This window comes from Larimichthys crocea, chromosome XXI (genome assembly GCF_000972845.2).
Source record: "Larimichthys crocea isolate SSNF chromosome XXI, L_crocea_2.0, whole genome shotgun sequence".
NCBI lineage: Eukaryota > Metazoa > Chordata > Actinopteri > Sciaenidae > Larimichthys > Larimichthys crocea.
In genome coordinates, this window is record NC_040031.1 from 1852654 (window position 1) to 1867336 (window position 14683).

Below are 14683 nucleotides of genomic sequence, written 5' to 3' on the forward strand. Positions count from 1 at the left end.
CGTCACGTCGCTGGCGTGGAAGGAATCAAAACTGATGCAGGAGGTAGAATCTTACCCGTTAGATATAGGCTGGCTTACCTTCATGCATTGCACTAGTTCTGGAACCAAAGTCCTGGAGAGGGACTCTCCTTTTTTGCCCAGAGTGACAGGTGCTAGGTGTGTGTGGGGATACTCACAAGCCCTTGGCTGAGCGCTGCACTGTTGGAGTTCTCCCTAGAGAACGAGAGAGTCGTTGCCATCCGACTGCAAGTCGCTCTGGGGTAAGGTTCTGGCTGTTGTTTGTGATTATGCTGGAGAGTGTGCTCGAATTATCGGGGTATCACACTGCTCAGCTTCCCCGGGAAAGTTTATTCTATGGTACTGGAAAGGAGACTCTGACTGATTGTTGAACTGCAAATTCAGGAGGAGCAATGCAGATTCCATCCTGGTCGTGGTACAACAGACCAGCTCTTCACCCTTGTAGGGGTGCTGAGGGGGTCATGGGAGTTTGACCAGCCAGTCTACACATGCTTTGTGGATTTGGCTTACGACCCCTTGGGGCTCCTGTAAGGGGCACTGAGGGAGTGTGTGGTACCGGGGCCGTTTGTACAAGCCATCCGTTCCTTGTATGACTACAGTAAGAGTTGCGTCCATTTTCTCGGCACAGTCAAATCTGTTTTCAGAGGATGTTAGACTCCATCAAGGCTGCAACTTGTACTTGATTCTGTTCGTGTTCTATTCAGTTCTGAATAGAACAGTTCAAGGTTATAAAAAATATACTTTTTTTCATTTATACAGAAAAACAGCTGAAAAATGTAAGGAATAAAACTATAATATAGTCAATTTACATATGAAATGACCCCAACTTATTTTGGTGCCTTTTACATTCAAAATCTACAGTAGGTATGTCTGTAAATAACTGGAAGGGTTTAATATTGTGCATTATTGTTATTGTTATAAATGAGATACAGTGTGAAAGCCCCACATCAGCACTTTTAACTGTTTTTCTCAGCTCGTCTCTATGTGATACATAAATAAAATTACTATTAATAAAACATGAGTTCATAGAAGAGGGTAAAAAATTGATTATTCAATTTGTTTTCTATGGAAGTTAATAGTTTCATGGTTATGGTTTGTCCTTTTGAGGAGAATTTTTCCCCCATAGACAGTGTTAAGTGATTGAGAGCTTCTGGATCAGCACAAAGCTCTCCCGGTTCAGTTCTTTAAATAAATCTCCCTACATAGTGAACTAAACATTTAAATAGTTTTATTGAACTGTGGCATTGTCCCCTCAAAATCTTCAGTTTTGTGTCTTAAATCCCCCTATAAATAACGTGTGTTTGGTGTCATTTTGGTGTTCTTGTGTTTCCAGGTCTTAAACTTATGAACTTATGAATGATTGTCATGAACTTTTCAGCCTCAAGACGATGACAAATGACAAATAAAAGGCCGCTCTCTGAAGAGGCGAGATGAGCTGTGGTATCAGTCACCGCCTGCAGCTTCTCAAACCAACACCTGCTTGTAGGTTTTTGAAGATGAACTTATAATTAACAGCTGCTGAGCTGAATTTAGCGTCGGAGGTAGCGGAGCGCCATCTCAGTCAGATGTGAGTTCAAATAGAAGTCAGCCCCCTGTTGGCCCAGAGTTCCCGCCGAGAGAGCAGAGAGATCCCAGTTTTCCTGGCAGGGAAGCTCTCGGCTCGACTGAACAGCATTGAGATGGCAACAACGTGCAGAAAGTTTCTTTTTCTCAGAGAACAAACGCTTAGTTCTGCAGGTCTCCATCAGCAGGCATCTTCAGCAGAACTCAGGAGGAGAATTTATTTCACTTGTTCAAAGTTGTACTTCAATTTGGCTTCGATGAATCACCATTATTATAGTATTTGTATTTTCATTAAAAAATAAACAACATCCCAAATACTGACTTTGACAAATACTATGCTATAAATTTAGAAACACAAACCTTATGTCACTAAGTGCAACATGTCACACCGTTGTGAAGTCAAGCTGGGTTTTTGTTCTTGTCATTTCCTGTTTTATTTTGAAAAGTAACACTGGTCTGAATATCTTCCCTGATTCCCGATTGTGTCCGCCTGTTCCCCATTACCTCCATGTGTTCAAATAGTCTGCGTCTCCCTTTGTCTTGTTGCCAGTGTGTTCGTCCTGTGGGTCCACCACAGCCCTTGACCCAAGTCCACCGCCCAAGTATTTCTTCAAGCCTGTTTTCGCCTCAGCGCATCCTCGAAAGAGTGATTTTGCTTTGTATTTTTCATAGTTCAGTTTAGAGTTTTTGTAGTGTTAGATTTTCGGTTCAGCCCTTTGTTTTTCCTCCTTAGGAGTGACTTTTACTTCTTGCCCTTAGATTAGTCTGCCTCCAGTTTTAGGAGTGATTTTTAGTTTAGCTATTTCTTTATTAGATTAGGTTATCCTCCAGCTGGAGCGTCTTTTGTTTGAACCAGTGTTTTCGTAGTCATAGATAGTTTAAGTTGTACTTACTTCGACTGGAACGATTATTTTTTGTTACCTTCCATAGCCGTTTATTTTGCCTGTTTTGTTTCGTCACTTTTGTAAGAGGTGTGCCTTGCTGCCACTCAATAAAGCCTGCTGGTTTTTGACACCATCTCTGCGCCTGAGTCTTGTGTCCTAGTCTGGTTATTGACACAACACTGATGTTTTTTTGATCTTTTGATTTGGACAACAATGGAGGTCTGGAAGAAGACCAGGCTTTGACCAATACATCATATTTTTTAGTGGGATCAGTTCATTGTGTTTTGAAAGAAAAAATGAATAGACCATTTATTGAATGAATGGTTATTAAGCCTACAGTTGAACTAACTGAACTAATTCCCAGTAACACTTACTATAAGGGCCACATCCATAGTATGTTATGGGGAGCAAGATTTAAGCAACAATCATAAAACATTATAGATGTGACTTATAATAAATTAGAACTAAGTGTCTTGTGGATCCTCTTGACAAGATATAAACTAGAGGTTTATAACCACATTCATAACCTCATCAATCAACTGCAATAAGAACTTATCATATGCTATAACAGTCTTTGCAGTGTTATAAGTTATGATTGTATGTGCTAAGTAAAGTGAAGTAGATACCAATCTACTAAGTAGCCTTCAAAGTTGAATTGTTTCCCTTTTGACTGATTTTACAATCAGGAGTTTGCACAAGGTTTGACTTCTTGCCAGCATCAAAGAAAAATCAAAAATAGGCCTGCAAAGCATTCTAAGGAGCAGAGCACTTCTGAAAAACGCTGCAATGCTTCTGTTAGAATCACAAACATTGTCAAGAATGGACGTCCTCAGCTCTGATGGCCACAGCACAACCATGCCCTGTGGAGTCAGGTTGTTATGTTCAGTGTTCATTGATCTTCCTAGGCACCTTCCTTTGGAGGATTTCTGGTCACATATGTTGCAACGATCTGTTGATATGTTGCTGTGATCTGTGTGTGATTGTAGCATCAGGTTTGGCAGTTCTTGTGTTCACTGTACAGCCATGAAGGTTGCCACTTGTTTGACCTACAAAAATCCCTGCAGCACACGGTCTTTTTGTCTTTTTGTTCTGGTGATTCAACCAGGAGACTCTCAGATGTAGATCCAAAGTGCAGAAGAGCTTCAATCTTCAATTGTTCAACTGTCACTTGACACATGAGAAGAAAAAAAATCAGGAAAAAAAAACAACTCAGGAACTAGAAGTGAAAATAGCTCTGCCTACTTTTTAGCTGTACATTAAAAAACAAAACAAAAAGGCCACAAACAGAGCTGAATTTCTCCAAAGCGACAGATCTTGGCAAACTAAATATAATGCTCGGCAGGAGAAATTCACAGAGGAGCTGGCCGCAGAAGAACAGAGCAGGGAGGCCACAGAAAAACAGTTGGTGGAGAAGAAGAAACTTTTGAATGAAACAACAGGACACAGAGAAGAGTCAGGAGGAGATGAAGACAAATGAGGAAACAGAAAAGTCAGAGATGCAAGATCCACCGCCTTTCTTTTTACGGAAACACCACCACCTTCTGTGCGGCGTTCTCACAGACGGTTTTCACTTGGTTAGCACAGTACAGATGGTTGCTAAGGTGTGGTTGATGTCCAACATTCAAGTGGTTCATATCCTGAATAGGATTCATGCTACCTACAGTATTCAATCATTTCAATTACAATTATATGTCCAAGACTGTTTTATGTATTAACATATCCACTGAGCTGTGGTGGAAGAATCAAAAGTAAAAGCAACTGATCTGCAAATGGTCCTGATTTATAAAATCTAACATTATCAGCTTGTAAATACTGATATATTAATAAATCAATGTAGAGTTTTATTGTTGTAACTGCTCAAGGTAGACATAGTTTTCATTTCCATATTTAGTCCAGCGGTCAATTTGCAGCAGGTCTGAGGACATTTTCCTAAATATGTCATAAACCAAGCAAGAGTCTTAAATATGGACCTGAGTGAAGGTCATGTCACCGAGGCCATGCTCCTCTAAATAAATCTGCTCCAGCAGAGCGAGTGCAGAGCTGTCAGCAATGTAGAAATGATTACCCAAATAATGATGATGCTAATTAATAATAATAACAACAACAATGGTCCAACAGGCTCTTTCTCTGCGTGTGTTAACCTGTTTCTTTCCAACAGGTTAACACACAAACTTTCTGGAACTCCTGGTTCAAAATAGAAACCTAGCTATAAGAATCTGCACAGCGTGATCCAGTCAGCAAGAGGAAAAGAAAGTGAAGGCAGTATTCCCAGTTGACAGGCCGTCCCAGAGCGTATCTTGAAGCCATTTTTTTCCTCCAGTGGGGTTCCTGCTGTTCTTTACAAAGCGAAAAGGTGAAGACAAAAATACCCTCAGATGGAACGATAACGTTCACTTGCTTGAAAATGTGGAATTGTTAAATTAGCCCTTACAAGGCTCAACATTACAGGAAGCCCTATTTTTCCTTCTTTAGAATAAGCCTTCTACCTTATATACTCCATAATTAAAGGCAGAAACCATAAAGTGCTGCCAATGGTCAACAACAAGAGATAGGTGTAGACTTTCACAACGTTGTTGCCAGAAAAGGATTAAACTCTAGAGCCTCTCCACAGCTCAACACTACTTGGCTGCAAGAAGGACATAAGGGGCCTCTTTATGCAGCTAGTTGGCAAAGAATATGGAATATTTTAATAATATCAAACTGTATCCAATATAGAATCCAATATAAAATTCTGCATACTAGGAGACACAGAGTGGTTATCTGGAAGGAAAATGAGATTTGTGACATTGGTTTGTCCTGCTGCCAAACATAAAATAGTTATGAATTGGAGGATCTCCAAGAACTCCAACCTAAAAAACTCAGTTTTAGTTTGAGCCACTGGTTGGAAGAGTTTATAGATTTATTAGGGGTGGAAAGAGCTCCTGCCACATTAAAGCATCTTGATCTGGGCCTAAAGGGATTGTGGCATACAATAAGGTCATATTTGAACTCCTTAGTATGTATAATGGTGCATAACCCCTAAATTCCACCAGGCACAGATGCAACGAATTCTGTGTGTGCCACAGCCACCGGAGTAAATTGCAGCCGTTCTAGTCAATCTTTCAAAGCCCACCAGAAGCTGCAAACCATTTCAGAGGCCTCCCAGAAGAGAGCCTCCACTCGGCTCAATGGCAAATATGCGGGTGTTCTATTGTTGACTCAGAAGCTTAAGCTGGCCAAAAGTCAGACGCAGAAATGGCAGAGAGAATCCGGTCAATTTTCAAATACAACACCCCTTGCAAACTGCTGGATGTAAAAACAGCCAAAAGGGAAACAATGTAACTACGTAGCACATGTTTAGAAGCATATTTAAACCAAGAAAAATGAATGAAATCTGAGCAAGTTAATCAAGTATGGTGGACAAAACAAGCTCCCAGTGGGGGTTTGAAGTCACATGGAGATACAAGCACCTTTTGTAAAAACAAACCAAAAAAAGTATTTATTGGCTTTTCGTCATAGTCTTTTATTTGCTTTTGTTGTCTGTTCTGTTTTTCTTATTTGTGTTTGTATTGTGCGTTTGCAAGTTATCTGAATGAAAAATGAACTCTCTGGCTTTGGTATGATCCCTCCCATCTTTAAATTCACTCCATACTTGCTGTTTAGATGTGCATCCACTGGAAAAAGAGTGACACACATTTGGACAGTGCTGAAGTTCTAAACTGAGTACAGAGAGAGGATTGTTATTTCACATAATTATCCAGAAGGCTGCACATAAGCAAATGTGCTTGTACTTGTTGCTTTTATACTTGTGCAGATTTCCACAGGAAATTGAATTAACACACTATTATTCATGATGCTCAGGGGCCTTGTGATCACCACCTGGTGAGGTTTCGTGGATGTTTCTATAAATACTGACTGTATAGATTTGTGACCACAGGGCCCCTTAGCATCATGAATAATAGTGTGCTAAGAGAAAGAGTAACGGTACTTCTCAAACTCCACTGTGGCAGGACTAAATTCAGCCTGACTACAATAGTTCCTGACTTTACAGAGTGAATAAGTGAAGTGAGATGCAGGTTATAGCTGACATAATGTGACATCTGCCATTTTAAAAAGCCTCTGTCTTCAGCTTTCAGTAAAATAGTTTTATAGTCTCCTTTCATTTCCATTGGATACTACATCAGCATTCACTTTTCGCTTGAATAATTTCTTTAAGATCTTTGTAAAAAAAAAAAGAAGCTCTGCTACAGCTACATGCTACCTTCTGCTTCTTTTATCACTTCTGGACATTTATATTTTCTCATTTCTCATTTAATATCACTTCTCCACATCAGATTCTTACAGCTGAGAGCAGCTAGTTAGAAACTGTGGTAAACCGTGACCTCAGCTCAAATTCTCTGAATCAACAGTAACAAATGCTGGAGTGGTGAAACAGAAAGTGGTCTGATAAATGATGAATTGGTTTTGCTCATGCGGTTCACAACTGTGGCCCTGCTCGGCCGTTTCGAGCTGAAAGACTAGGCTAATGTGTGGGACTGAGAATGAGTCATGTGGGCCTCAAATGAGAGGTAATCTCAGGAAAATATGGGACTAAATGAGACATCAAGATGGAAAGTGCAGTGACGGAGCTGTATATTGTGGTCTTTTCTGTGTCCTGTCCATATTCATTATAGTAGATCCAACATAAATCAACTGAAGGTGTCAGTTACAGCATGTGTGGCGGTTTGGTGGTGGTGACCCAGCTGAGCGTGCACGAGGTCCAAGCTTTCTGGAGTTCAGACCTCAGAGGGAAAACCATGCAGCTGATGGCAGAGAGAGTTCAAAGACTTCAAAGGCAAACAGACAAAAAAAAGATATTTAATCTACAGTTAAAAGGATTATCCAGGCGAGGAAATGATTAAAGACATTTTGATATTTCCTACATATTGTTAGTAAAGTGTGATCGGGGGCAGTTCAGATGAGTTTGTGGTGATACTCTGCAGTTTGCAGTGATATTATGTAAATCATCCTTTAATCTGTGACAGCTTCTCGCTGCCAATGAGGTCACTGACTCTGCTCCCTGGGAAACTCTGCTGTCATCTGCCAGCTGGCTCAGCATAGCACAGCACAGCTCAGCTCGGCCTGGTGGAAGTCAACCCACCTGGGCACATCACACAAACAACCATGAGGAAACCAGCTCTGAGATTTTTTTTTTTTTCTGCAGAAAACGAGCTGCTACAGAGTTTTGGTCCATGTGTTGGCAGGAGGATGAGCAGAGGTGAGGAGAAAGAACCAACATGTTATAACATGTTAATATGAAAGATTTTGTCAACTATTTGCTATTTTCTGTCACAGAGTAACAGTAACTTTAGTAACTATTAATGAACAAGTACAATTTATTAATTTGAAAGCAAATTAATGCATTTTTTTCAAATGATATCTTTACAATTTCAAGACACTTTGATGTACAATTCAAAAACAAACACATACGATGTGTATATACAGTGTATTAATTCATATCTGACTCTGCACTGCCTAGTTTGATAATATGATCTGAGTTTTATGAGCCTGGTGTGTTGTGCTGAGAATGACTTGTCAGTCACAATGTAGCCACTAAAGCATACGCTCTGGTGCCCTGTAGCTCACCTGATAGAGCATGAGCCCCATGTTCCTCCCCCTCACTCACTAAAAGTGTAAAAAATAATCTTAAAAAATAAATAATCATGACCACTAACTGATCAGCCAGCTGTACTTGTCATGTATAAATCAGTGGAATGCACCTTTAAAGCCAACAAGTGTCACTAGACACACACTCCTGCAGCTTCGTGAGTCTCCTGCCAAATCCTCTTAAGAGTTCAGTGTAAAATGATTTGTCGAGGTGAAACAACCTCCCAGCAGTCCAGAGAACCAGATAGTGACATCACTGATTGCGAAGGGTCTCGGGTCTGCCTCAGGGCTCCGCCCCTGCAGGTTAACGCACACAACCTGCTGACAGGACTCAACTCAGGGGGGATATTACTGTTTTTATCCATCTGTCACCCCCCCGAGCCACTCAGCACGCTGCAGGGAGATCTGCAGCTGTTGTCATGGAGACGGGCTCCGCGAGGCTGTATTATGTTGCAGCCATTAGAGCAGGTCTCCGTGGGCCCTCAGGTTACAAACATCAGCAACATCTGTTCACATCTCAGCCACTGCATCGTCAAACTACAGAGGTGACATCATCAGAGGACGCAGGAAGTTACCTCTGATGTACTTCTTCCTTTACTCCAACGCTACCTTATTCCCTTCATTTACACTTTCTTTACTACCTTCTCTGATTCTTCCTTTCCTCATTGTTTTCTCCCCCTTTCATCATCTTTCCTTTCCTTTACTAGCTCTAGTTTTCCTTCTCTACCTCCTCCTTTCCTCCTCTTACTGTATGTCTTCATTTCCTTCTCTAAACCTCCTATTTTCCATTTCCACCTTCTTCCCTTCTCCTCCTCTACCTGCTTTCCTTCTCAATGCAATTTTCCTTTGCTCCCTCTTTCCTTGACCACCTCCTCTTTTTCCCTCTTTTCATATTTCTTTCACCTCCTCTTTCTTTTCTACCTTCTCTTTTCTTATTTTAGCTCATTTTCTCTTCCTGTTTCCTCTAACTCTTCCTTTTCTTCTCTACATCCTCATTACCTCTCCTCTCTCTTCTCTTTTACATCTTGTTTTTCCCTACCTCATTTTTATTTCACCTATCTTTCTACCAAGTCCTAGGCATTTCTTCCCCCTGATTTCTCTCCTCTGCCTCCTCCACTCATTACTACATTGTTCACCACCTCCTTGGCAGCCTCTCATTCTTCTCTTATTTCGACACATACCTTTTGTTTCCTTTATTGCTTCTTCTTTTTACCTCCTCTTCATCATCATCAAGACTTCCTCCTTTCCATTTCTACTTTCTTCCTTAACTACCTCTTTGTTTTTGTTTTTTTATCTCCATCCTCCATTCACTACCTCCTCCTTTGCACTAAATCTCCCTTTACTTTACTACCTCCACTGCTTCTACTCTATTCCACCCACAAATCGTTCCCACTACTGCATGTCCCTTTCTAGGTAGGGATACCTTTTTCTTTTCTCCTCCTCTACCTCCTCTCCTTCACAAGCTTACATTCCTCCACTATATCCTATTTCTTTCTCCTTTTCTTCATGTCCTTTACCACCTCCGTCCTTCTTAAACTACCACCACATTTTGTTAACCTCCTCTCCAACTCCTGTCACAGATATTCTCAGATTTACCACCACCTCCGGCAGGGGAAGTGATTTGTAGCTCAGTGTGGGATCGTATTCACTTGTAGCACTGGACACTGATGACCGACGTGCTGTGCTTTAACTGTGTGCCTCGGAGTAATGTCCATTTGCGTGAGTGTTTTGCAATCATATGGTTTTACAAGATTACTAAATGCATCTGGTGTTACAGAGTCTTTCTTCCACTTGCTTTATTTGCCTTCACTCTCCACTGCCATCAGAAAACTCAACACAACACAAAATTCAAATTGGGTGTATTCAGATCATTTACTTAAAAGATCCACACAGTGGGATTAAATGGCATCTGGCATTGTAGTTGATGATTGCAACCCCCTCACCCCATGGCCTGTCTAAGGCCAGTGTTTAGTTTGTCCATTCTGGCCTAAGTTAGAAATATGGCAGTTCAACATGGTGAACTCTGTGGAAGCTACATGGCATATGTAGACGCAAAGGCTCATTCTAAGGTAACAAAAACATTATGATTCTTATGTTCAGGTGATTGTACCCTTGAAAACATAGATATAAATCTGATATTCCATTTCAGCCATATTCTGTAAATAGAGCCTCCAGACAATAGTTGTGTAGTAACACATACAGTGGTTGCATCGAGACATAATGGAGTCGAAGTATAACGTTGCATGAAATGGAACATACTCAAGTAACACAAGGAATACCTTGAATCTTTACTCAAGTACAGGACCTTAAATTACATGACTGCACTTGATGGATGTATCAAGCCATATTGTGTTTTACTTTCCCCATAATAAATGTGCATACAGTCTTTCATTCAGTGTGAAGGAGAAGGGGAGAAGGTTACAACGTCTTTTTTTACATCCTGCTTCAGCTTTTCATCACTCTCAACAAAGCTGCTCAAGTTCAATAATCGGTTATTGTTGCCGCCATGTGATATCTCTGTAGGGGCAGCTGCATGAATATAGGCTCCATATCTATATTTTAACCCTGCAATGCACTATAATTCACCTTTATGCAAACAATACTTCCACAAGGATAATAGAAAGTTTGTAAATCTTGCAACAAGACCTCCTCCTGCATCCACACGACACTCAGTAGAGCTGGATACTACAACTCGACCATCCGGTTGGAAAACTGGGTGTGCTATGCTAACTGCACTTCACACATTTAAAGGATTTTTGACTACTGCTAAAGTAACTACTTCCCAAGATCTGTAAACCTTTGAAGTGTAAAGTTGGTGGAAGAGATCTGCCTTTAAACAGCTGTGACGGGAAACAGTTACGAGGCTAATTATTACTGCGACGCTGAGGCTTTTACACACCAGGAGTTTAAATACATATTTTTTAAAAGTCAGCCTAATGAGTCATCGTTCTGGGTTGAGATAAAGTGTTAGATTATTAAATTAAAGCAACTGTATATTAAGTGAAGAAGTGCTTTCCCATAAATCTGCTCATTAGATGATAATCAGCTCTGATCAATACATGCTCTGATCTTAGTGAATATTTCCTCCATGAGTTGTGGAGCCTGTGCTGAGGAGCTTCATACCATCAGACCCCACTCCTGTTGGTATAAATACATATTCAGGCTGCTAATGAAGCCATTTCCATGCGCAGCAGTTTGTGTGTATGTGTGTGTGTGTGTGTGTGTGCAGAGACAACAGCAGCAGTAGAGATGAAAGCTCATTGATCCCACAGAGGAGCCACAGCTGCTCTCCGCACAGCGTTTCGTTATTAATCTGAAGCTTTTAAATGCCTCGATCGCAGCCATTCTTCATGATTACTGCTGCTGCTGCCATTTACACACAGATTACAGCATTGTTGCAGGCACAGGTAAATGTGTAGGTATTACAGCGGATTACAGTGAGAAAGAGAACCTAGAGCAAGGGAGACAGGAGATAAAATATCTTATTTTATTATGTTGTTGCAGTTCTGTTTTAGTAATGGCAGAGAATCTGGTGTTTTCTGTCTCAATAAACTAATTCAGCAGAGTTTTTATTTGAAAAAGGAAACATGAGCTGCAACATGATGCTGGTTAGAGTTCAGATATATAATCAATACACTGATGTTTCCTGATTCTGTTACTAAAACAGAGCTCCGACATCTCAACTGATCTGTTTTCTGGGTGTCAATTTCTTTCCGAAAAGTGTGAAAATGTGAAAATTTCTTTCCTCACAAAACCAGCACTTGTAAATGAATTTTGCCTCATGTGGGACATCGCGTTACATGTGTGGAATTTACACGCGTAAACGGATTTTCCTACCAAGCTCCCGAAAGGTCAAGGATTTTTTTTTTCTGGACTGTGCTCCCTATGATCCACATTCCCTGAGGACACCTGAGCTCCAACAGTAACAGCTTCACTAGCTGTGGCTGCAGAGTGAGTATGCGTACCTTTTACTGTCACTGCTTATGTGCTGGTATGTTGTCGTCCAGTTTGCATCATTGCAGCTGGTAAGATAGAGAAGTAGAAGAGCTATCAGCTATCTCTGCACTAAACTCTGACTGTTTTGTAGAAATCTACATGTCTGTTCGTCTGTTACTGATTTGAAAAAGTCAGATTTGATACAAATTGCTAAAGCGTGTAGAAAACCAACTTTCACTCATAGCATGGAGTCATCGGCTAAGAATGTTTCAGTGTATGTATGTAATGTATGTTTTAATGTGTTTAAAGTTTTTTTTGTGATTGTCACTTCATCCATTATACAAGTGGTTTGAACTCAACACAAACACAGTACTGCTCTCTAACATACATGTTACCACTAATGAATTTCAACACACCTCATACAATCTAATTAACGACCGACCTCGACTGCGCGCGATAGTGTTTTAATCAGCGTCAGCCGGGTCTGATTACCGCACAGTGACCAGCCGAGGAGAAAACATTGCTGAGTTCTGCTGTAATTACATCAGGAGTCAATTACACGACCTGTCCTCCTGTTCACTCATCAGCACACATCGAGCAGGAGCACAGCGAGTTTAAAAACCACAGCGTCCACCGAGGCTGTGCATCCTGTTCTGCATCACTGCAGTTTATCATATCAGGAGCTATTCGGAGGTTTGAATTCATCTCTGTTGATTCTTAAAGTAAAATGCTCTCACGTCTCACTCGAGGTTCAACTTACAGACTAGACTCAATGTGCTCGAGGTTTCCTACCTGACTCTCTGGAGATCTGGACGAAGGCCTCAACGCCGCTCTCGCCGTAGTTTCCCTCCGACGCGAGTGTGGACACGTAGTTCCAGCCCATCGCTGTGACGATGTCCAGCATGGCCTGAGCCTGGTAGGAGTCAGGAGGAACCACGCGGGAGAAGAAGTCGTAGCGCGTGTTGTCGCTGAGCTCTGGAGCCGTTGAGGCGTAGCTGATCTGAGGAATCTGTGGAGACATGGAGGGGTAAAACTGTTAGCTTCAAACCAAAGAGACAGCAACCAAACTACATGTAGTTTATGACACAGTAAATGAGTGTCTTATTGGAGATAATTACAGGTATTCAGAAGCCTTTTGCTCAAGCACTAGTACTTGGATGTTTTTTGTTTCACTGTTCCTCTTGCAGTACGTAAAAATCATTTATAGAAATAGACTAAAGCTGCATGCCAGCCAGAAAAGCACTTTTCTTTTTTCATTATTGTGCTTGTTGACTGTTTCTTTCACTCAATTACTAACAGGAGGCGAACATCAGCAGCAGCAGTGTTGAAGTGTTTTCAGCTTGATTTTTTAAAGTAGTTTAGTGTCGCTCCCAAAACATCCTGCAGTACTTTTGTTTTAAACAGATTGAGTTTGAACCTTAAATCCTGACCTTCCTCAGCTTCCTGTTGTTCAGTTTCTTGTCAGAGTCGAGTTAGCGAGCTCTGCCGTGTGAATTACAGAGGCGGCTCAGGTCATAGATCCTGCAGCAGACAGGCCCGGGCTGGATAATGGTCCTTTAGAGAAGGATTGAAGGGCTGATTGATTTCACTTCAGTCAGAAGCCGGCGTGTTGGACTGAGCGTCGCCCAGACGTCTCATCAGGATTCACAGAGGAGGAGGAAGAGGGAAGAAGATGGACAGCTGGGGGCCTGACAGCAATACAAATGTCACTCAGCTCAGCGACAGGCGGCAAATTAAAGGCCCGTTACTGTAAACACAAACTTGTCTGAGAGCTGAGGCTATCACAGCGCTGCAGGTTTAACCATCCAAGAGGAGCTGAAGTTTATTTCTTCCAGAAGTGAACACAAAGAACATGTCTGAGGGTCTGTAGCTTCACTGAGGTTTTACATTTTTAAACACTTTAAACTTTATCTGCTTATCTGACGGCCGCTGCTTTACTGAATGATTTTACATTTGACATACAATAACAATACACAAGTCCTACAAATTAAATGACACAATGTGTTGATTGTTAATGTCCTCCAGTCGTCCAAAAACACATTTGGAGTGATTGTGGTTACGTTTAAAAAAAAATCAACATTAACTGTCTGTAGGAAGTGAAAATACTCCTCCCTCTGTGGACTCTTTTGGCTGTTTTGAATATTTTGCGCATTTTTCTAAAACGACTGATTGTCTCGTCTTTGTGTGAGTGTCTGAGATAAATCCGACTTGTCAGGCAAAAGAGAAAAATGTCAACTGTTAGAAAGTCTCAGCTCGAGGACCTGATGACCTTCAGACATTTTCTAAAATGTTTTCATTTTCAAAAAGGTCCAGTGTGTAAGATTTAGGGGGGCACTACTTACAGAATATTTATAAATAATTTCTGTTTTTGTTAGACACTGTGGGCCCTTCTAGTCCACCAGGTTGAACTGTCATGTTTCTACAGTAACCCAGAGTGGACAAAACAAACACTAGCCCGAGATAGGGCCGTTCATGCTTTTGCACAATTTGCAGCCAACATAGTTTCTCCATCACACTAGAAAGGCAATGGGATTGTAATCAGCCACTACACCACACACACACACACACACACACCTTGCAGTAAAGGATAAAATAACTGCAGCTGCATGTGAATATAATGGGGACCCTCCATTAGCATTAATGATGCATTGTGGGCT

At 41.2% G+C, this 14683-nt stretch overlaps 1 protein-coding gene across 2 annotated transcripts in view; it reads right to left on the minus strand.

The window, feature by feature from the left end:
- Nucleotides 1-14683, minus strand: part of grm8b (glutamate receptor, metabotropic 8b) — a 125072-nt gene that overhangs the window by 75325 nt on the left and 35064 nt on the right. For both annotated transcript variants that reach the window (XM_027273216.1, XM_027273215.1), the window contains exon 2: nt 12819-13035. In XM_027273216.1, coding sequence (XP_027129017.1) covers nt 12819-13035 — 217 coding nt within the window. The remainder of the gene's footprint in view (nt 1-12818; nt 13036-14683) is intronic.